The sequence below is a fragment of the Dipodomys ordii genome, unplaced genomic scaffold, assembly GCF_000151885.1.
Source record: "Dipodomys ordii isolate 6190 unplaced genomic scaffold, Dord_2.0 Scaffold33, whole genome shotgun sequence".
In the NCBI taxonomy this organism is placed as follows: domain Eukaryota; kingdom Metazoa; phylum Chordata; class Mammalia; order Rodentia; family Heteromyidae; genus Dipodomys; species Dipodomys ordii.
The window spans coordinates 11,576,545-11,601,963 of record NW_012267249.1 but is presented as its reverse complement, the minus strand read 5'-3'; the positions used below and the strand labels follow the sequence as shown (position 1 = coordinate 11,601,963).

The 25,419-nt window shown below is 37.8% G+C and overlaps 1 protein-coding gene across 1 annotated transcript in view; it reads right to left on the bottom strand.

Annotated features, from left to right (window-relative positions):
• Positions 1-25,419, bottom strand: part of LOC105986067 (serine/threonine-protein kinase TNNI3K-like) — a 270,376-nt gene that overhangs the window by 49,565 nt on the left and 195,392 nt on the right. Inside the window, 2 exon segments of the mRNA XM_013016804.1 lie at positions 133-302; positions 4,583-4,642. Of these exon segments, the coding sequence (XP_012872258.1) occupies positions 133-302; positions 4,583-4,642 (230 nt within the window).

The following is a 25,419-nucleotide window of genomic DNA, read 5'->3' as shown; positions in this document are numbered from 1 at the left end:
AAAGTGTGCTCAAAACTTCTCTTTGAATGTTTTCCAGTGGTGTGATTCATCCTGTTGATAATAATCAATTCATACCAGAATTTTAGTAAGAGTCTCTTTTATGGTAAGACCGGTGTTCACATCACCACTTACCTTTGGGGGCAGGCAGCATAGGACCTCGCATTTAGAGCATATTCCAACTCAAAACGGCTCCTCAAAGCTGTGACATGGCTCCGTCCAGGCCCTCCCTGGCCCACCAGGCAATCAGAAGAAGAAGAAGGTAAGAGAGACCCACTGCTGTTACTCGATGCGGGAGACATCAGCTGAGTGAAAGAGGAACTTAATGAATCATCTAATAAGTCCAACAGGCAAAAAAGGCTTAGTATATGGAATTTATTTTACTTTTCTATTCCAGTATATCACATATTTTAATTTCTATTCATCCCAGCTTGCTCTGGCTTTTCCTTTCAGCTTCTCATGGCAATAATCTAGCTTAATTTTCTTTTGTTAAAGTGCTTTTCATATTTATTTTGTTAGCTTTCATTAATTATATGGGGAGGGGGATTTCATTGTTATAGTTCCACACATTTACAATATATTCCAATCAGTCCCACTTCTTCTTTCACTCTCTCATTCCCTTTCCCCAAATTAATTTACTTTTTGACCTAGTTTACTTTTTTTAATGAGTTTTTTATTGTGAAAATACTGTACAGAGGGGTTACAGTTACATGAGCAAGGTAATGAGCACATTTCTTATCAAGAATTGTTGCCTCCTCCTTTGTTTTTCCCTTACCATTCCTTCCCTCCCACCTCCTCAACTACACTCCCCCCTCCCACCCTCCCACCTAAACTTTGTAAAGTTCATTTTTCAACATAGTGTCTTGTACATCTCATTGTTGCAATGGGTCAACCTGTATCCCTATTTAAACATTTTCTTTTTCCCTTCTCCTCCCCCAATTATACTGACATCAAATACAGTGAAAACAGGGGTTATACTGTGGGGGAGGAATATACAAACAACAAAAAAATCACATTTACCTTATAAATACGTTCGAAACAATATCAAGCAAGACAAAAACACTTGTATCCCTATCTTGGGGTTCATTTTGCTTAACTTCATCTTATCTGGTCATATGTACATAGCTTTTGACCTTTTCTACTTATCTCAGACATATACTAGTTATTGCAAATAAGGGAAACCATGGACCTATGTTTCTTTAGGCCTGGCATACTTCACTTAATATAATTTTTCCAAGTTTTTCCATTTTCTAACAAATGGGGCAATGTCATTTTTTCTGATGGAGGCATAGAATTCATATGTATACCACATTTTCTTGATCCATACATCTACTGAGGGGCATCTGTGTTGGTTCCATATCTTAGCTATGGTAAATAATGCTGCAATAAACATAGTTGTGCTGGTGGCTTTAGTGTGGTCTTGTTTGTAATCATTTGGGTAAATGCCCAAAAGTGGGATTGCTGGGTCATAAGGGAGCTCTATGTGGAGAAATTTTGGCACAAGCCAAAATGTTATTAATAGAGAACACAGAAAAACAACAAATCAAAGAAAGGTTGGACAACTGGGATTGCATGAAATTTCAGAGTTTCTGCATGGCAAAGGACATAGCTAGCAAGATTAATCAAAAGCCCATGGATTGGGAGAAGATCTTCATAGCCATACAACAGATAAGGGTCTCATATCTAAAATATACTTGGAACTCACAAAATTAAATCCCCCAACAACAAATCCTCAAAAAATAAAACAACTGCCTGATTAATAAGTGGGCTAAAGACTTAAAGAGAAACTTCTCTGAGGAGGAAATAAGAATGGCCAATAGACACAAGAAGAAATGCTCGACCTTTCTAGCCAAACAACATTGAGATTCCACCTCACCCCAGTTAGAATGGCTATAATCAAGAACTCTAATAACAACAGATGCTGGAGGGGGTGTGGCCAGAAGGGAACCTTACTACATTGTTGGTGGGAGCGTAAACTTGTTCAACCAGTATGGAGGTTCCTCAAAAGACTCCACATTGGTTTGCTTTTTTGACCAACTTATTTTGAGATTGTTTGTTAAACTTATTGTCATGCTTTCACAAACAATCCAAGACAGATTTATAGCATAGGTATTTTAAAAGTTATTATTCAATGATTAAAAGATTCTCAACAATCTTCATTATGGCAGCAAAATTGCAGTTGTAGCTAAAATTATCCTTCTGATGTAATAGGGACTTAAACACTTTTCCTAGAATACTTATCATTTCATAAGATGAAGCATTCTTTATTGCAGTAACAGGGTTCTCACAAAGAGAACCAAGACAATTCCTTGGTGACATGATAGCTTAAAACTACCTGTTTGACAACTCATCTAATGACCCCTTCTGCATGGTAAGCATCACTGATTCCTCCAATTGTTCTTATATTACACAATTTTCAATTTATTCACTATTTTGAACTCTTCTAAAAAAGTGAATCTCTGTTATCATTCATTTAAAAGGATCAGAGATGGAATGATGTGCCATTTTGGTTGGCCATGTCAGAACAGGAAGTGATCTTATCTTTTGTTCTGTAACAAGACAACCACTTTCCATTCCACCTGCCAATAAGCTGATTCTTCTCTTAACAGTCATGAAGTTTCTAAGCTACATCTCTGTCTCCACCACTTCATACTTGCACTATTGTTTCTTTCATTCTGGGCACAGCATCCTATTATTCCTGTTAAATTTATACCAACAGACATACTTGTTGCTTCATCCCTCAATATATTCTAGAATCTTGCTTCCAACTATTTTCTGTCCTCTCACTGTGAGGGACATCTCCTTTTTTTTTTTTTGTCGGTCATGGGGCTTGAACTCTGGGCTTGGGCGCTGTCCCTCAGCTCTTCAGCTAAAGGCGAGCACTCTACCACTTGAGCCACAGAACCACTTCCTATTTTCTTGTGGCTTATTGGAGATAAGAGTCTCACAGACATCCCTGCCTGGGCTAGATTTGAATGGAGATCCTCAGATCTCAGCCTCCTGAGTAGCTAGGATTATAGGCGTGAGCCACTGGCACCCAGCTGAAAGCTCCTTCTTGACCTTGTTCTAAGTGACTGAAAAGTGGAGAGAACAGACTGATGAGATTGCACAACACACTGTCCTTTAGGCTAACTGGTCCATTAGTGCAAGTGGGTTCTGAAAACTCTCTTTGCTAGCTTTTTACAAACTCCTCTCTGAGGAGAAGAGTATTCTAAGAGGCTTGGTCAATATAATAAGGAAAGCTAGCTTAACATCCTACCATTGTTCCTGATCACTATCTCACCCTTCGTATGGGATATACCTCATGTTCCACACAATTCCAAGAGAGAGAAAATTTGGAACACAAATCCTGAAGGTATCTTTGTACACCCAAGTCTTCTGGCAAATGTCCTTACCTATATGGGCTGTTGAAAACTCACCAGAAAAACATATTCCCCCATTTGCTGTAAATTTCAACACCAAAGAGAGCACAAATGAGGCTATGAATCCCCTTTCTATTTGAAAGGCTTCTTATTTAGAAGGTTTAGTAGGGTCAGGAGATAAAGACACTGACTGCAGGCTAAACCTGCAGACTTGAAGCCCTATTTAGCTGGATTCTTTATCTTAACTGAGACTAAGGAAGGAAACCTTTATTTGGATAGTTCCTCTTTGAAATTAGGTTGAGATAGCTATGATCCTAGATGTGGGATGTTCTCCCCCTCCTTCTGTTCATTTTTAAATATATTATTTTTGAACTGCTGTTCCTGTTTTAGCTCTTTCAGTAAAATGCTATCTCCTGGCCAGGTATATAACAAATTAAAGCAATTATAGAGACAATTAAAGCAAATAGCTCCTTGACATTAAGGAAGAAAACTCCATTAGCCTGATTATCAACACATATCACTTTCTGTAACATATCTGTGGTATGAAATCAATGCCTTCCAACTAATTTATGCATTATTTTAGTGACATTTTTTCCTTTCTCACTGAACATAAATGAGCAATGTCTTAACATTTTAGCTTATATTTCACTGTATCTAGCAATTTTTATAAACAAAATTATTTAAAAAACAAAATTATTTATTTATTGTGAATAAATTTTAATATAACTTTTTGTTTTGTTTTGTGCAGGTTCTGGGGCTTGAACTCAGAGCCTGGTGCTGTCCTTGAGCTTTTGTGGTCAGGGATTCTGGAGACACAGCTCCATTTCTGGCTTTTTGTGTGTGTGTGTGGTTAGTTAGAGATAAGAGTCTCATGGACTTTCTTTACAAGGCTAGCTCTGAACCATGATCCTCAGATCCCAGCTTCCTGAGTAGTTACAATTACAGACATGTACCACCAGCATGAGGCTTGTACATCACTTGTATTAACTGATCAACACTGCTACTATTGGCTTGCCTGATTATTTGTAGGAATTACCCAAATTCACTCTGAATGTACTGCTTCTTTCCTTATAGAGCCCATCAACTCGGCTCAGTCTACTATATGGTTTCAGGAATAGGATACAAATGAATGGGATTATGGGTCTCTAAGTAACTACATCCCCTGACATCCTTAGCAATCCTCAGCTTTTTCATGAACATATTGCAGAAGGTAAAGTTCTTACCTCAATGTTGCAGAGACAGTCCTCCAACTTTGTAACAACTTCAGAAAACTCAGGTCTTCCCTGCAAATAAAGAAAAGAGTTTTTTTTTCCTCTTAAGAATAAAAGGAAGGAAACTCTTTGGATTTTAAAATTGAGTATTTGCATTTGTAAAGAATGAGATTAGTAATAAAGTATGTTTTTATTTAAAATAACCTTGTATTGAAGTGTTAATTGAATGTTCATTTGCTGTTCCTGGCAGGACACTGAGGCTTCCTCTGATAAGAGTTTTAAGTCAGAATTTGAAACTACATTCAGATAATGAAGTAGTGAAAAGGCTTTAATTAGCTTTGCATGTTTTTAAATGGCAGGTTTTCTTCTTCAAAATGAAAGAATAAAAGTGAATATTAAGAACTATTAACTATCTCAGGGCCTTACGCTGCACATGTATGTAATGGAAAAGAACCATTATATCTAATTTTGTAATTAACTTCACAATGGAGAAGACATCTCACATGTAAAACTAAGGTCAAGATAGAAACCTCAAATCTAAATCTTAGTTTAGGGTTTAAATCTTTTAGTTGCAAAAACTTCAATAAAAGATGTTGGTAACTATGGGCCTTGATGTTACATAAACATTCACTATTCTGATTGTATTTCAAGATTTGTTGCATGTGCAAGCTTATGGATCTACAGGAAGAATTTGGAGAATTTGAGAAAATATTGGTCCCTTTTAAAGAAATTAGATCATTCTTTTGTCAGCTCCTAATGACTATATATCCTCTCATTTCTCCTTTTATGAAATTTTCACTGCCAGGAGGTGGAGAGACCAATTTAACATTCAGGTACAGCATCCAACTAATTTAAATTCTTAGTAGAACAATTTCTCCCTTAATATCCAGCCCTCCCTGAGGACACTGTGGTTCCCCAGAGCCCTCTTATGTGGAAGCTGTTTTCTGGAGCACACTCCTATAAGTTGGTATGATGAGAAGTGGGTAAGTAAGGGCCTATGTCTTTCTTGCTATTACTGCTACTTTGAAACATTTTCTCCCCTAACTATATACCAGCTTGTCATCATTTTCAATGTCTATCTCCCCCATTCTTTGAAAGTTTTAACAACTAGCTCACTCATAAGACTTTCCTGGGCCTTTATTACCCATGATTTTGAATGGCTCTCAAATGATGTCATACATATTCACATGGTCCTTGGCAGAAAAAAATAAAAAGTTTTATACTTCTGGTTCTTTGCCTTCTTTTCTCCAGTAAGTATATCCTCTCTCTCTCCACAGAGTCACTCGAGTCCAGGTTATATCCTAGTCCCTGACTATTTATTAACATGGCCAGAAGAGCCCTCTGTCTTCTCTATCTATTCACTCTCTGTCAGACACTCTACACTCTCTCTTTGCTTGGCTACTACCTTGACTAAATAGTATTTATCTATGTAATATATATATATCTACCAATCTATATAATCCACTATTCCTTCTATTGCTTATCTTATCAACTTTTTACTGTCATTTCATTTTCTATTTTTTTTTGTCGGTTGTGGGGGCTGAACTCTGGGCCTGGGAACTGTCCCTCAGCTCTTCCGCTCAAGGCTAGCGCCCTACCACTTGAGTCACAGCGCCACTTCGGCTATTTTCTGCTTATGTGGTTCTGAGGAATCAAACCCAGGGCCTCATGCATGCAAGGCAAGTGCTCTACCACTGAGCCACCTTCCCAGCCCTTTCATCTCATTTTCTTACTTTTCCATTAGCTAATGAATTTATTAGCTATACTTCCTATTATCACTCCCTTCTACACAGCATGACTCTCTTGCATTTTGTGTACTGTTGAGAAAATTCCTATATTCATTGAATCCAACTGTCCTTATTTTAAAAATATTACCTTCTAATACTAAGTGGATCCTTGGTGCATCACAGAAAGTTTATCACATATTTGTAGCTCACTTACTCTTCCACACCCTTGATGGCTATTTTACACCTTCCATGCTCCCCTCAAAACTCTAGCTCTCACTACTTACTACTTGAACTTTTTTACCTATGTCTAAAGACAATCTGCCTACACTTTTGTTTCTGCAAACAAATTTCTATATGAGGACAACTCCTTCACTGTGAGCTCCAGGAATAATTCTCTCTTCTACTTTTTTGCATAATTACTCTTCTCACTTTCCCTGCCAACATAAAAAAATCTATATATTCTCTCATTTTAAAAGCAAAAAGATACAACTCTTGTGTGGATTCCTCCTCAAAATTCTACTCTACTATTTTGTTCATGTTTACTGAAAAAGTGCTCTAACAAGTTGTCTAAATTTGCTGTCTCTACTTACCCCTTTCTCAATCTCGCCATACAAATCAAGCTTTCTCCTACAACATTCTGCTGAAATATTCTTGCCAAGGGCATAAATACCTCCTCATTGCTAAATTCAAAGTTAAATTTCAGTGTTCATCTCATTAAATAAATGATCATTCTTCTGTTATGTAATTTTTAGTTGAATTTGAAGTTCTCTTATTGGTTCATTAGTGGGATGAACTTCATTTCATACCATCACTCCTTCTATCTTCAAGTGTTGAACTGTTCCAGGACTCAGAATTGGAGCCTCCTAACTCCCCAATTCAGAATCAAACTGTGGAAGAATTAATTCAGGCTCATATCTTAGAACGAAACAGTTATGCAATTTTCCAGAAGTCTATCTCTAGATGAGTGTTCTCTCCTGAATTCTAATACACACATGTACTCAAATGCATTTATAGTCTCTTGTATTTCAGTAAACAGCTATCACTTCCTTGTATATTACAGAGGTCCCAAACCATTGGTTAGATGTGTATCCAATCCCTCAGTAAAACATAAGTTGATCTGCCTTTGAAATACATCTAGAATTTCAGTGGTCAAGTAGCTTATATAACATAGGTAACAACTCTAAATTCTGAAGGCACCGAAGAATAACTAAACCAAGGAAGTCCTGGATGGGAGTAGGAAGAAAGGATATGAAATAAGTTTTCAATCTCAGTTTTCTGAAACAGTTCCTGCCTGCATCTCAAGGAAAAATTAAAATTTTGAGAAATTTACTTTCTTGAAAATGACAGAGGAAAGAATCCAAAGCTGCCAGAGCATAATAACTCTTATTATGTAATAAATGACTTCAGATATCATTGTTTATAATGCATTATAGTACATTCTAGTACAAATTAGCTGGTCCTTTATTGTTGACATTTCCTCATAGAATGTAAATGCTATCAGGGCAGGGGTGTGATGTCCATTCCTCTATCTTCAGTGCCATAAGCAGAGTCTTGCCTACAGAGGCTACTCTAAATATTTTTGAGTCAATGATAGATTAATTTTGTTTTAGTTACATTTTATGTTGTTTGAGGTCTATCACATCGTGTGGGGTGAAGGATTTATTACAAACTGTTTTATGTTTTCTGGTTTTTATTTTGTTTTCTTGGAAAAAAAACAAGCTCATCTAGTATGATGGTACAAAGTCTAGCTACACTGGAGCAGAAGTAAAGGCGTTGTTCAAAACCTGCCCCAGGCAAAAACACAGACCTGATCTGAAAAATAACTGAAGGGGACATGGCTCTATTGTCAGTGTGCTGGCCAAGGAACCATGAGACCTCAAGTTCAAAATATAGCAATAAAAATATTACTGCAGCAAGGAATCCATTATAAATGAATGGGCTTTTTAAACTAATATTTAAATGATGTTCATAATTAAGGGGGATTAGGAAACATAGAAATAATGGTAAATTTTAACACTTACTGAATACTTAGAGTATCTCCTTTTACTCCCATAATAGTCTTGTACTATAAGAATTTCACAAAAATGAAAAAATAAAAAACAAACAAATAATTTAGCAAAAATATTACCACCAGCAAATAGCAGAGCTGAATGCAAAACTAGGTAGGGTTTGTGATCTTAATTTTCCTACATCCTTTTCCCCCCCTAAATGTGGCATCTAAATCTGTAAAGAATAAAATAATTCACTAGTAATTATGTAAGATACCAAACTTGAGATTAACTTCAACTGAACAAAGTTAAAAGACTTGTTTCAATAACCACTAGCTATGTGTCTTTAAATAGTTTATTTATTATTCTGAGCTTCTGTTTCTTTAGCCTCCAATTAGGTTGCAGCTTAAGAAGATTAGATATAGTGATTCATTGCAAACTGGAAAGTGTTTTGCAAAGTAACTTCACTTGTTTTCTAGCTTGTACTAATGGGCATGTCCTGGATATGATTTCTCTCAATTTATGGTCAAATGTTTTAACATTTCATTTTAAATTCTACATAAAATAAGCATTCTGGCCATTTGACTGGCTTCTTATGGGAATCGTTATGTGCTTATTAGAAAGCAGCCATCACAGGAATGCCTCAGGATCTGTATCTCCTGAAAACATGAATAATAAGTGCCAGCATCATGATGTGCACTACTCTCTGCTTTCTTTTCAGGTGGATGGCTCATTCTCTTTGCCATAATGCTGCGGTTGGTGGCAGCATGCCCTGAGTCCTGTGTGGTATGCTCTAGAGATGTAACCCTCTGTCACCAGCTAACCTACATAGTAGGTAATATAACCAACAACCCTAAAAAGCAGAGTGGGCAGAGTGTCTAGCCAACTCATGGCCATTGCCTGTCATTGTATTGACTGCTTTCTGTCTCCAGTATGAAAGAGGCAAACTTTTACGGATTCTACCTTTTACAGTGACTAAGGAGACTATGAACAGTATTTTATTTTCTTCTTCCCGATTATCTCAACTAATAGAGTAGTAAGACTTTCAGAGGTAATAAAGATGCTTTCATTGCAAAAAGTTGTGCCACTTAATACAGCTACATACTCCACAAAACAAACAAAACTTCGATTATTTTAATTCTGGTTTTGCCCATACTTTGTTCACATTTGAACCCTTTCACCAGCTGAAAAAATTTGAATGAATCAGAAACCTGAACTGAAATTGTTCAGCATTAGTAAGATTAAGTGATGTACCAGTGAAACAGATTATTATCACAGTACATCTCATTTTGAAAGTCTGGTCTTTTTTTATTGGTGGTAAATGAGCTGTAGAAATGCTAACAAGATACACTGCCTGTATTCATTACATATTGCTTGCTTAAGTCAACAATTTAATAAGACACCTTATTAACAAATTTGAGGAGAATGTGATTTACATTCTGATATCCAAGAAGAGATAAACAAGCTATAAGTTCTATCATTCTGCCAGTGGGAAATTTTCAGTCAGCCTGAGTTATGGCAGAGTCAAAACAGATCATTTCTTTCATTTCTAAAATCCCCAAATGCTGTGAGAATTAGGAGGTAGACATTATCATCATTGATGACAAATGAGAAAAGGTTTCAAGGTTAGTTGGCATGTATATTGCTCCCAATCAAGGTTGAAGGCACTTAAACACACTAAACTTTCAACCCTCTAAACTTTCCTGGCTTTACAGGTTTTCTTTTCCTCTTTGTTGGCATGTGTGTGATCCGATATAGTTGATGTGTATATGAAGCAAACATTTTTCATCGACACTGCTACACTTTACATATTCCTCATTCACAGAATGCCACATTTAGTAGCTCCTGTCTAGTTCCAGACAAGAAGTAATTGACAGAAATAATAGCTTGCTCATTCAGAGTCCACAAATCCCCAAAGGACTGGAGGGCCCATAGAAACAAAACTCATGCATCTCATATCAAAAACAATGAGAAGAACCAAGTGACAAACTGGCTGGGATTAATAGAATTCAAATAATCAATAACAAAAGCAAAACAACACAACAAAACAAAACAAATCCCTGATTTAATCCTTCTTGCTACTGGGAGAAAAGCAATTCTTCCAAAAGAAGGCACTCAGAGACTTCTTTGTCTTTTACTTTTTTTAAAATCTCTTTGTTTCAGCTCTGAAGTCTGAATTTCATAAGGGAATTGCAATATGCTTCCACTATGGCTGACTGTTCTAATATCACCTGTAGACCACCCAGGGACAATGGACTCCCTCATTTTTATGACACTGTCATTTGCAGTCAAAACAATTTTAGCATGATAAAGATGTGCTACAATAACTCCTGATTATAATACATCTTTATTGAGTTAAAACGCTTTGATTTCTAATGACAGAGCAGTGATCGCTCTGAGGTGATTACGGTGAAGGGATTTAACAGTTGGAAGTCCTGAGTACCACCTGTCATCACATGATGGGCTTTATTGGAGGCAACAGATAGAAGACAGGAGGCCAAGGTGGCCCCGACTATAATGAGAACCCCACTGACAGATCTTCAGGTTGTCTGGAGAGAATATAGATCCTTACTAAGTTGCCAACTTTTTTTAGCCTCAAGGTAAAAATGCAGAAACCAACCTCGCTTTCTCATTACCCACACTGTCCCTCACCCACACCTTTATGTTTGAGAGATGATTGACTCCACAGCATAAATACACATTGCTAGGGTGTGTGTGTGTGTGTGTGTGTGTGTGTGTGAGGGGTGTTAGAAGCTTAGACTTAAGCTCAGCTCCTAGGTGAATCTGTACAGCAGACAGAACAGGGACCAGTGAGTACCGAGCTTCAAAGGAAGGATGCCTGAAAAACCACCTTCAAAACAACATCAATGAGGATAATCTCAAACACTGAATTAATATTGACATCCACAGGGACAGATGGGTTTATGCTTCTCAAACAAATATGTCACAGTCACAGAGATTACAAAAATCCATCATTCTGACAAATTGCCAGCTTCCTCTCAAATTTAGAAGTCAGAGAATCATTTTCATTGTGTTTATTGTTCCAATCCAGGGCATGCAATTGCTCAGAAGGTATCCACGCCTTCTTTTTCTTTTCACTGCTCCGCTGCCACTCATGTGAATCCTGTCTCTAGTCTCTGCTTTTCTTCCCCACAGCAGTCCCTGTGACCACGCGGGTTCTAATTGCCACCGATGGCTACTTCTCCTCTGTAGAGAGCACAAATCTGTCTCTCTTGTTTAATCTTGCCCTGCTCTCTCTGGGCAGGAATGGTATTGAGGGCATTCAGGAAGATGCTCTGTATGGCCTTACGAAGTTGCAGACATTGTTACTGGAGCACAACCGTATTTCCAGTTCTTCTCTCCCGGATCATACCTTCAGCAAGCTGTATAGTCTGAGGGTGCTGGTACTGAGCAACAACGCCCTCCACACCTTGAGAGGGGCCTGGTTCCACCACACTAAGGCTCTGACCCGGCTCCAGCTGGATGGCAATCAGATCACCAATCTTACCGACATTTCCTTCAGAGGTTCCAATCTCCACAGTCTCAGGCATCTGGATTTATCTAACAACTTAATTTCCTTCATTGAGAAAGATGCCTTCCGGCCCCTGCCTCAATTACAGGAAGTGGACCTGTCCCGGAATAGGCTGGTCCACATGCCTGATGTTTTCTCTCCACTGAAGCATTTAAGCCTCCTCAGCTTAGATAGGAACCAGTGGAGCTGCTCTTGCGATCTCCACCCCCTGGCCCGCTTCCTGAGAAACTACACCAAGTCTTCTGCTCACACACTCCTGAATGCCAAGGAACTGTACTGTGTGCCGGCTACCCCAGCCGGGGCCCTGCCAAAGAGTGTGCTGAGGCTGTCGGAGAGCAACTGTGAACCCAAGGCTCCCGACTCCACTCTGGTTGTGAAGGACAGACGTCCTCTTCTCCCAGGGCAGGATGTGGCTCTGATGACCGTCCTGGGCTTTGCAGGTATGCAAGGAACCCTATGTAAATACTTTTCCTTTCCCTTTTTCTTTTCCCTGCTGCAGTACTGAGGTTGAATCCATGGTCTCAAGCTCGCTAGGCTGGTTTTCTTACCAGTTAAATTATCTCAGCCCTGCTTTTGGCTGGTTATACTGGAGATGGAATTTAGTGAACTTTTCTGCCCCAGCTGGCCTCAAACCATAGTGCTCTGGATCTCAGCCTCCTAAGTAGTGAGGAGCCACCCAGGCCTGACTGAATGATGTCTTTCTCAGAAAAGGGGGCACTTTTTAAAATTGGGTCTTTACTATTTGCTTCAGCAACTGTTTTAGTCAAACAAAATAGTCTCTTCATGATTTGTTTGGGATTTTAAGAACAATTTGAGTTTGTACCTAAATGGTTGTATACTAAAGGCTTGTTCACTAGCTTGCAGGACGTATTAGGAAACAATGCCTTGTGGAAGGAAGTCACATCATTGGGCCACATATTTGAAGGGAAAATTGAGACCCAGGTCTCTGTCTCTGACTCTTTGCCTCCTGGCTGGCACAAAGTGAGAAGCCTTGTTCTACCACAAGCTCCATGCGATGATGATCTGTCATATCACAGGCCTCCCAATACAGAATCCACCAACTGTGGATTGAAAGTGTGAGCCCAAATAAACTTTTCCTCCTTATCATTTGATTTTCTTAGGCATTTTATCACCATGGCAGAGCGTGGATTAATATAAGCAGTAGTCACAATCACTATGATGACAACTCATTGATCTTTACTCTATCAAAGCACTATAGTAAGCATATTGCATATTATCTCATTTAATTCTGGGTAGTAGTAACTATACTCATTTAACAAAAGAGGAAACAAAGCAGAGCTATTAGAGCACATCCAAGAAATGTAGTAGGATACAATTCAAGTCCTGAGTTTACTGATTCCATTCAAGAAATATGGACTGTTTCAATAATGTTATTCACTCCCTCTTTCCATATTGTAACATATTATTCTCTCTGTATTTTAACATGTTAAAACCCCAATCATTTTTTGGAATAGCCTGAAGTCTGATTTCTGGAATAAAATAGTTATAAGTTTTGCTACACCTTAGTAGAGATTAAGTTTAAACTTTAATATAGCTCAAGTAACTTTTTACAGCACTTTCAAATAATATACTATTAATTGAATTATAAGAGTTTCATAATGTTGTAGGATCACAGATAGATAGATAGATAGATAGATAGATAGATAGATAGATAGAGAAGTAAACTTCATCCCCTCCCTCATCCATCATTTTCCCTCTCCCTCCTCTTTGTTTCCAAAAACAATAAAGCTGGTTTGTTGTTCTATTTTCCTAAGTGGATATAAAGTAGTTTGACTGTATTCACTTTAATTCTCCCTCTCCATTCTCCTTCCTCCTCATTCTCCAATTGAGTTTATTTTACCTTTCTTATTTTGTTTTTTGATTGTACATTAGTTGTAAAGAAATTTGTTTTATCATAGTTTTCTGCACATGTATATCTTGTTTCCTTTAATTTTGTTTTTATTGGTGTATAAGGAGGACTTCATTGTAACATTATTATTCACACATATATTGTACCTCATTATTCTCTCTTCCTCTGTAACACTTTCTTAATTAACTTTCCTACATCTTCTAAAACAATTTCAAAAAGTTTTATTGTTCTATTCTCAGATATGTAAATAAACTATTTGTACCTTATTCACCCTCCTTTACCTCTCTGTTTTCCCTCTTCCCTCCCCCCTACCTGAAACTGCTCTTATTTCAAGAGGAGGGAACAGACTTGTCCCACTCCTGAAGAGAGTGTTAGCAGACATGGACTTAAAAGGTAGCTCCCCTTTATACAACCTGTAATGACACCAGTAGAGAAGGGAATGGAATGTGGAGCAAGGTCTGCTTCTTCATTCTGCTTAGCTCTAGCAGGGCAGGACAGACAGTGAACAGGCAAAATGAATGACTGAACACAACATTCTACTGTTACAAATGCTAAGAAACAAGTAAGATAACTGTGATATACAAGTTGTGGGGACATGGTTCAGAGACTTCAGCCTGATGCTCTGGGTTATTGAGGGCATCATTTGTCAAGATGGGGAATCACCAGGTGGAAAAGAGGAGTCCCACCTGCTTGTTTTGAGAAACAATTTCCCTTGCAATTCTACTCAGAAACCAAGCTCTGCTTGCCTAGCACAGGAAATGACAGTGCCAGGCTGTCCAATTAGATGTCATTCATTTGATCATGGCAATTTGTGAAAGGGAATGATCTTGGCAATAAGGGGGAAAAAGTTCCCCAAACCAAAACATCAAAAACTCGCTGTAGCATCCAGAAAATAGAAAGTACTGGTTTAGACTGTAAAGGAAAAACAGAATTCAAGTAAACACAGACAGGATAAAGTGTTATAAGCTATCATTATAAGTTCATGCAAAGGCTAAAAGGTTATGTTTTAAGACACCTTAGAGTTTGAAGCAAATGTGGGGAATAATGAGAAATAAGGCTAGGAAGGAAAGGAATAGTATGATGATTATATGGAATTTTGCATTTAAAGGAGTTCGGCTTTTTGTTAAAGGGAAGTCGGTGAACTGGCACTTGGTAAATCTATAGGGATAACTAAAATATGGCAAAATGTATAGATTAATGTATCTTTTAGAGGATGGAGGTTAGTGTACATGAGGCTCTCAGAGCATAGACTAGCAATATAGACTAGCAATATTATATTTTTATTAACTATGAGAAAAAGAAATAAGAAATTAAGAAACTTTGGTTTATAGGCAGAAAAACAATTTAAACATGGAATCACTTTGCCTTGAATGAAACGTACTCTATGAAAAAGCTCATTTTATTTCCTACCAAAGAGACCCCCAGATGGTGTTGTTATAATTTTTATTATATATAAAGACAGCTCTAAATTGGAAAGCCGAACAACATCAATTAAAATAGCTTCTGTCTAGCCTGATATTTTTCCAAATGGTGATGGACTTTCCACCCATTCTGCTGCCCTTCAAGCCATTCACCTTTATATTTGTGGAATTCACATTCTGTGATGTATATGTCCCTTCCTGTGATGCTATCTTTTAATGGTCTCTCTATTTGCCACAGGAGCTATTGGTCTCACTTGCCTCGGTTTAGTTGTATTTAACTGGAAACTCCAACAAGGCAAAGCAAATGAACACACATCAGAAAACCTTTGTTGCAGAACCTTCGATGAATCCCCGTGTGCTCATGGAGCAAGAAATTACCACACTCTGGGATACTGTAACTGCCACTTAACTCAGGAAAACGAGATAAAGGTCATGTCCGTTGTGGGGTGCAGAAAGGAAATGCCACTTTTACAGGCAAGCAGCCATCAAGCAACATTGGCCTCTGAGTCCACAGCCCTTGACGGATCATTTAGAAACCTGAAAAGGAAAGACCATGGGGCAGACAGCACTTTGCTTTGCCTGGATGGTAGCCTGCTGGAGTCAGGATGCTCAGGGCCTCCTGGGAAAAGGGCAGCTTTTAATGATACAGCCTTAGTTACAAGAGATTGTCCAAGGAGAGTTGAAAAGATAAGGAATCTCAAGCCTGTGGAAGTTCAGTCTCTAACCCTGCCGCAGCAAGAAACAGGAACCATAGGTGAGTTTATCTTGCTTTAGAAAATTCCAGTCTGTTTAATCCTGGAAGGAGGGAACGTCTTTTAATTTCTTCAGCATTGGAATGTCATAGAAATCACTAGCAACCCTCCCACCTCCCTCCCTCCCTCCCTCCCTCTCTCCTTCTCTCTGTCTCTCTGTCTCTCTGTCTGTCTGTCTGTCTTTTCTGTCTCTCTCTCTCTTCATGTAGTCTGCTGTGCCTGGAGAGGGGTCAGGTGTGGATGGAGCATCTCTGCCCTCAAAGCTTAGAATATATTTTCTGTTTACTGAAAGTGAGTTTTGAGACTCAAAAACTAACACTTTTTTCTTTAAAGAATGAGATCCCTTTAAATAGCAATAGCGTTAAGATTTATGGGAGGGTAGGTATCAGCTTTCATTCCAACATCCTTTGAGCTCTAATGCCAATTCTGCAGTAAGCAACCTCCTCGGAGCATGACATGTTAGAAGAATGGGCCTTCTAACACTAGTGATTCATTTCAGGAATGATGTCAAGAAACATACTTGGCTTGCTGAGCTGTCAAGGATGATAACTTCCCAGTTCAGGAAAGTCAGGGTTTAATTCATTGTCCCATGTTGAGAGCCAAGTGAATCTGGCCGTGACATCTACCCACTGCACATGGGTGATGTCAATATTTAGGTGGAGGCAATGAATTAAATGTCTTCCTTTTGCTTCCTGACTACAGTACGGTGCCGATGTTTTCAGACTGCAAAGAAAATTTTGACAGCTGCTCTGTAAAGAGGTTCCTGTCATTTGTTGGAATTGGCCTTACTACTAGTGGAGTTTTCTCTCCAAATAGGGATGACAGAAGTGATGTATCAAAAAGTTCTTAGCTTGGGGACCCACCCCTAAGGATGGGGTTTGGAGCAACTGGATAAGAAGGAAACTGTATGCTATTTCCTATGTGGCATAAGGCAGGAAAGGAGATTATTCCACTGAATTTCTCATATTCTAGTTCTTGTCAGGTTCTGGGGAATGATGATTTGACTCAAGGGAATTAAGCCACAGAAAGCAACATCCACCTCAGAAACCAGATTAGACTAGTTTTATTTTATTAAAACAATAAATAATATTTAAGAAATAAGCACTTGGCCTCTCAGTTTCATTTCAGCTTTTTTATCTGTCTTAAGCCCTAACTTCTCTGTGGGAAACTTTCATATGAAAGAAAATGTTGTTTCTTCCCTATTTTCAAACCAGTCTCTCACTTCACATGGGAAATATAGGTTTGCCAGATCAATACAATTATGTTTTTGTTTGTTTTGTTTTGTTTTGTTTGGGGTAAGTTGTGGGGCTGGAGGGAGCCCGGACATGGTCACTGAGCTTTTGTGCTCTAGGCTAGCACTTTACCACATTGAGCCAAAGCAACACTTCTGGTTTTCTGATAGTTAATTAGAGATAAGAATCTCAGGGACTTTCTTGTCCAGGCTGGTTTTGAATCATGATCCTCAGATCTCTTGAGTAGTTAGGTTTACAGGTATGACCCATCAACACCCGGCAATACAATTACTTTTACCAAATGTATGAAACTGTGCCACACAAGAAACCTGTAGAGGGCAGGTATTTAGGGAGAAACACCCAAGGACACACTTGCTCTAAAAGAGAGGTCAGCAAGGAGACAGCATCTCTGTATTTATTCCCTGCAACTTGGAAATACAGAACTGTAGATTTTCAGGGAGGGAAAGGACTCCAGAGATGATCTAGTCAAACAGTTCTGTTTATCTTTGCATTCCAGAACTCTCTGAGAATCTGATAAAGGCCACAACTTCTTTCCCCAGAATAATTTGAATATAAGGTTTTCATCTAGTTTAACCTAATAACACCCAGAGTAAGAAGTTTCTCCAAGGTCACACACAAGGTTGATAACAGATGATAGATTTTAGTTAGATGCCAGTCTATGGCTTAGTTCATCTCTTCTCTTCCCTTCTTAATAAAAATGTTTCCTTTTTCTTCGGACTAAAACAGTTTCATGAAACAGGAAGAAGTACAATGATAAGACATAATTTGATACTGAATATTCATTATGGTTAAGAGGATATAACTCAATATCAGACAGACCTGGGTTCAGATCCTAGACACACCATTTAACTGATGTTTAAGTAAGGAGAAATTTTAACTTCTCCAAGCTCCACTGTAAAAGAATGTGTGTGTGTGTGTGTGTGTGTGTGTGTGTGTGTGTGTGTATACTAATATACTGTACACATGATAGCAGTACTTTTCCATTGGGTCATAGCTCTTGTGAAAATCAAATGAATTAATGAATCAACAGCATTTAACACAGTGCTTAGCTCTTAGCATGTGCTTGATTAATTATATAATTAATTTTATTAATATTACTTAATATATTAATATTATACTTATATGTGTTCTTTAAAACTCTCAGGCCAAGATTAGTGTGATAGAAAACAGGCTATCTTTCAACATATCTACTCATTAAATGAATATTTATTAATATTGTATTAAAGGAAAATTTTAAAACATTTTCTTTGCTTTTCTGTGAGCCAAAAAGTGTTTCTCTTTTGTCTAGGTTATTTGGTTGTGACATGAATATTGCATTTGTGATTTTCTCAGTATTTTAGTTTCAATGGAAAATGAGTGTAGGAAAAAATACTATACCACTTTTTTTATTATTCATCTTTAAAGCTAAAATGCCAACACCTTATCTAAACATAATCAACTGTGCATACATTTATATTTCTAATTCTACAACTTCTAAGTTAGCATTAGAGCTAACTGAAATATGGCCACAGAGAGTATCATTTCAAACATATAAATGGCCAAGTATCTTTAGTGGGTTTGGCCAAAAATTAGGAAATATTAATAATCAAGGGAGCCAATTTTTGCAATTTTTGTAAGGTTCGTACACATCTGTTTGGTTGGAATAATAAAGCACTGTCTAGTGTTAAATTCCCACATTTATTGTTCAGCAGATATCAACATGGACACATTTAGAAGAATATATGCAACATCTGTTTCAGCCTTGGCAAGAGAAAGTCTTGAAAGGCATATAACAAATGGATCATGGCAGCCTCCAATAGAGAAAGAAGACAATGGTTTACAACCTCACAGGAAGAGACATTTTACTACAAACTCAGCATCCAAGCCTTGTGAGCCTAAGGAATACTGTGTACAAAGGTTCCTACACAAACCGAGATCAAACTATGATGATCCCCGAAGACTGGCAAAATGGAGCAAGCCTACCTATTTTCAGCCAAACAATTCCCTTATCTGTAAATATGTGTCCTGTGATCAATTTCAAAATTGTATGAAGGAAAAGAAGCCAAAATATAGAGAATGTCCCAAGTTTGAGAAAGAGCAAATCCAAATTAATAATGCAATAGAAAAATTTCTTATGAGTGAGGATAACATACGCTTACCAAAGTCATCAACAAAAATCAAGAAAATGCATTCCACAAAGAAGTCTAGCTTTCATTATCTTGACTTAGTAGCAAAAAATAGCTTGCTATCAACTGAAGCATCAGCCCATCAGAAACAGCAGGAAAATCAAAGTAACCAAGGGCCTGCTTTGGATCACACCAAATGTAACAACACTGGAGAGCAAAAGGAAGAGAGAAAATGGTTGGCTGATTCACAGTTTCTGAACAAGAGAACTAGGCCATCTAGCAAAAGGATTAAATTACATTTGCATCCTTTTAGGAAAGTTAGAGTCCACCCAGAAAAATCCTTGCCAGAACTTCTAAAGAAGCATACACGAGTATTGTTACCACCTAACAAGTTATCCAAAACTGTGGAGGAAAAGGCCAAAAGAAATTCTGTATCTTTTGTGAATTTTTGCCAACAGACAGAGAGAAATAACTGTGTTATACCCTCTTCAAAAAGACAGTTTCTCAAACATGCTCTGAAACAGGCCCCCTATTACAAAAGAAATACTAAACGCGCCCTTCCTGTCCATGCTGACACCTTGTCTGTAGACAAGCAGAGCTCTATACAGAGCAGGCGTTACCCAGCCGGTCAGGTTCCAAATGGGAATGTAGCAACATCGCCTCAGCATATACCAAAGAATGATGAGCACCGCCACTCCCATGCTTCATCCTCATGTGAGCAAGAGCAAGGTACAACCCAACTCCACCTGGAACTTCCTGGTTATTTACCTGACACTTGGGAAAACAATATTTTACCATCTTCACATTCTAGGGAGGTTATTGACCAGAAAGCAAAAGAGTCCACTAAGCACATAGACCAGGACAAATCAAAAACCAACCAATTAAGTCAGTGCTTGTTGTCCTTGACTAAGCAGCAAGCACACTTTCAAGGTATACACCCACCTGTCTTCAATAACAGGGAATATACTTTAGGTCAGAATCAAGCTTTGTTACAATGTGAGGAGAAAACTTCAAATCACAGACAACTTGGAAATGATGGGAAAATATCAATAGCAAACTGTAAAAAATCACATCAAATTATGGAACAGTGTTGTATGGGTAAAGAAGGACATGGTAGAGGAGAATCTCTTCCTAACACAGAAATTTATGATTCCTCTCTCATTTCTTGGACACACTCCAAGAACAACTCACCAACAAATTCTATCACACTCCAAAATAGAACAGAGCTTCCCAAGCCTAGGAGTTTTTCTTCTGTTAGTAGGCAAGCGCCTTGGCTTCTTACCAATAGCAGCGAGAAAGGAATTGACAGCATAAATGCATTACCCAGAGATGATGGCAATGAAGCTCTGGAGATAAAACTAGCAGACAAAGATGCGCTTGACGAAAGCAGTTCTAGTCAGTTCATGTGGACCACACAAATGACCATGAAACACCCCACCAAAGAAAGGCAGCAGACTGTGGAAAATGGACCAAGTGAAACACATGTATTGTATGACTCAGGTTCTTCTGACACCATTATGGTTAAAGATTTTGGTATCCTAACTTCCCATGAAAGCCAAAACACAATACCTCATGATGAAATAGATATTGATAATAACAGTAATGTGCATGATTCAAAAGAAATTCAAAATGTTCCCTCAGATAAAGACAGTTGCGCACACACAGAGGGGACCGTGGGCATGGAGACACAGGAAGCACTTTTCTTATTTTCAGAGTTAAAAGACAGCAGTGTCAAGGCAGAAAACGAGGTCTCTCTAGTTCCTGGAAATATACATACAGAGGAAAACTCTGCTGTCAAGCTTGCAGTGCTCCATGCCTCGGCTGAGTAGGCCAATGAGTTGCCTGTAGAAGCAGAGAAGAGTGAACACTCCAACCCAAATAATCATCCTGTTCAACATTAGCTTTCTTCAACAGGGCACACAGACTACTCCCCCAGTCTTCACATACAGTTTCCAATGCATTATTTTGCAGAACAAATCCTCAGTGGTTTTTTTCATTATCCACAACATAGAAATTCACAGTTGAATATAACACGAAAAAGTGAAGGAGTCACCCGATATGCGTCATGAAATTAGGTGACCATGCTTCTTCAAAGAATTAGAAATTGTTTTTAAATTATGTCTACTGGAAAAGCAACCAAATATTAAATATAAAACCCTCAAACAAATGGAAGATTAAATATAAAAAAGTGTTTTGTATTTGATGCTTATTTTATGGAAATTGATAGACCTGCATCATTAAGTGGTATTACCATATTGCTTTCTACACAGGTGATTGTGAGTATATGAAATATAATATGAATTTTTGTTCTGCTTTTCTAATTATGTTATGACAAATAAAATTTCATCTTTGTTACCTATCCTATAGCCAATATGCATGTTGTTATATTTCTTCCATCTACGATTTTTCTGTTGATAAATATCCTCTGTCTTAAGTAGAAATCTTCTAAACCTATTGTTTCTCTAAAAAAACATAAGAATTTCTCTGCAAAGTCTGCAAAATCCCCTATATCCACAAGGTGGCGATCTCAGCCTCAATCATGTTAGAAGAAAGAATGGTTTCAGATCAATGCAATGGAACAGGAACAAAAGGAATTTTAATGAGTTTTATCGCCACTTGTTATTAATACAAGATTTTGAAAAACTAAATAAGCCATTATCATGAAGCTTTCCAGGTCTTGTCTCGAGTTTAGCATGCCCCTACTGTTTGGTGTGAGCACTCCTGTGCTGAAGAACTGAATGTGCTTATAAATATTAGATGTAAAAGCAATAGCAGAATAAACACCTTTCATCCAAAGCCACATGTATTTCAAAAATCTCGATAGTATTCAAACAATTTTATATATTGGTATCCAGTGAAGTGTTTATAGTTTACCTTAACAGTATTGAATATTATGTTTCACATTTCCTAGTGGGAGAAATCAAAGGTTAATCTTCCTATTTTCCTCATCTCCTTATCTGGGTAGGTCTTTGTATACTTATATCCATATAAAGCTTAAGGGTAACTAGAACAAAGTAAAATTCCTTACAATGCCACACACCTTTCTCTGTTCCTCTTCCTAGTCAAGATTCTGAGGCAAAGATAAAACTTTCTCCCTTTGAAAGTCCTTAGCTTTCTACTCCTTTCTCACCAACATTCAGAACTCTCTGTTTTAAATTTCAATTCCTTCCCCTCTGTTTTTATTCAGTCAGCCTCTCTGCCTGGGCTGAACTCCTATGCCATCTGTCTGCTCTCCCCAGAACCCCTTCTATTTTGTTCCATACCTTTAGAGAAAAAGAAAAAGAAAAACAAAAGATATTTATACGCACGTATGCAAACACACACACACACACACACACACACACACACACACCACACAGAGCCATGCCATGATTCTGCATGGCAAGTTTACTGTTTATTCTGTATAGCCTGATATCTTCTTCAGCTTTGTAGATCAAGTTACTTTTTTATATATCGTTATCTGTCCCTTTCCTTTCCTTTTTTTTTTTTGCATCGTATTATCCCTTTACTATACAGTCCTTAGCTTTGTTCTCTCTTCTCACTGACATACATCCTAGATACGTACAAGTCTAATGCCTACTCTTGGTAACTAGCTGATTGTCAGAAGGCAGCAATGATACTTTTCCTGTCTTCCATTTCTGAAGTCTGGTTTTACTCTCCCTTATGTGGCTTCCTTTGAAGGAGGTCTCTGGCTTACTCTTGCCCCTTGATCCCCATGGCAACCATTGTCGGCTGTGTTATAATCAAGTGGATTACAGTGAGAGCAGCCGGGCTGGCTGACAGGACTTCACTATCTTTTCCTTCCGTTTCAGTCCTCTAATGCTCTATTTTTTGGGGGCACATGTTTCTAGGGTGCTTGTTAGAATGGAGCTTCATGCTCCATCCCAGAGATTTCTATTAGATTTAGCTGTAGGATCAAGCCCCAGAATCTTTGCAGTAATAAACATTTCAGAGAAATGTGGAAGATGTAGTTTGCAACAATCTGAACTATTCCTATGAACACCACAGTATCCTTCAATGTGTTTTAACCATTCTAGAAATACATATTGTGTGTGTGGGTGTGTGTGTGTGTGTAAGACAATGAGGACTTCTTCATAGCCAACTTAAATACAATTTCTCCAAATTACTTTTATTATATTGCTTTAGAGACAACAATAAAAACCACCTAAAATTTCTTGTCCAAATTCTCTATTCTGGTTTCTATGGGACCTGTCTCTTGTTGCTCTGATACTATCATACTGCCTTTCATGGTTTTCTAACAATGTTCTCTCTTTTCCATAGGCTAGAGATGTACTCTGGTTCACTAACAAAATGTTAATAGGAAAAAATATTGCGCTTAACTTCAAGGCATGAAGGAAATAGAAACAAAAGGGATAGCGTATTTGGTCAGCTAAAAAGCAATGACTAAGATAGCATGGCTTGAGTCTTAGACTTAAAGATCTTGTTTCAAATGATGCCAGCCACAGAGATTTAACTCCTCTGTGGCTACAATGATCCAATGACTAGCAAGTCTTTCATCTTTTCTTTCAATAAATCTGTATATTGTCTCTTCAATTCAACTGTTTTACTCTCTCACTGATGCTTCATTTAGCAAGCACTTATTGATGGCTTATGAGCTCAGCTCAAGCATCACTTGTACTAGGAAGACTTCCCTGCCAACACAATTTGTCTTTCAACTTATTACTATTACTTTATGCATTACTTTATGCATTCTCACAGACTCCTGTTTTCTCTCATCTTGGTATGTAACTATAAATTAACTAATGTTTATTCAATTTATCTCTATGTGTCTTCAAGCCCAAAAGATTCTTTTTTTTACTTGTTTTTTAAAATTTTTATTTAGCTTTTATTGTGAAAATACTGTACAGAGGGGTTACAATTACATGGGCAAGATAATGAGTACATTTCTTATCAAGCATTGTAGCTCCTCCTTTGTTTCCCCTTCCCATCCTATCCTCCCCAACCCCCCCCAGCCAACCCTCCTCCCCCCCCCTCCGGCAACCAAAGATGTAAAGTTGGTTTTCAACATACTACTTGTACGTCTCATTGTTGCAATGGGTCCACCTGTATCCCTATTTAAACGATTTGTTTTTTCCCTTCCCCTCCACAAATTATAACAACATCAAATACAGTAAAAGCAGAGGTTATACCGTGGGGGAGGGACATACAAAGCAACAAAGAAATCATCTTATAAATGTGTTAGAAACAATCGCATGAAAGAAAAAAAACATTTGAATACATATCTTAGGGTTCATTTCCCTAACATCACCTTATCTGACCTTTTCTGCTTGAATCAGACATATACTAAATATTGCAAATAAGGGAAACCATGGGACCTATGTTTACAAGCCCAAAAGATTCTTGAGAGAACATTTCTATTGAGTTACCAACCCTTATTTTTGGGAAGTCAGAGTAGGGACTTAATAAATTAATCACTGAAGAAAAATAAAACTTAATACACTGGTCCTTTTTCTTCATAAGTGTTGTGGGACTTTGGCTGGGAGATTTAATGACAACAGCTCAATGCAGCTCAACTTCATAACCCAGAATGTACTCACTGAGAAACCTGGATAAATCCAACAAGTTAGAGAGATTGTTTTTCACGTGATACTTTCCCAGCTTCATCCTTAAACATTAATAGAGCTATGACTCTGCTGATAAATTTCACTACTGAGTAGTACAACTTTTCCAAAAAGCATTCAGTTTTGGTCTTCTATATATGTCCTTGGAAATATATATTTCTCCTTATTAGTACTCTCCCTAACTCTATCCCAGATTCTCTTTCATTTTTCCCACATTTTGCTAAAGTCATACATTATAACCTCAAATTATTTTAGAACTTGCCAATGACTTGCATTTACCTCCAAATTGACTATAATCATGTGGAGTCAGTTAATAAAAGCTAACGCGATTCCTCTGATTATTACTTTATGCTAAACTTTGACATAGTTCTTTTCCCAGAGAGAAAAAATATTCTAGATTAGGTGCTAACGTATCTTCCCTCAGAAAACACACCTGAGGTACATATTGAAAGACAAGGAACTATTTTATGAAACTATTTTAGTCATGCAATTTTCAATCTTACATGTCAATAAATTTTTCTATACAGAAAAATCAAGATGTAGGATTAGAGGCATTGATCAGCAGTAGTGAGATTCAAATTCATTTCCTCAGCAAATGCTTTTGCACATCTATGGCTTT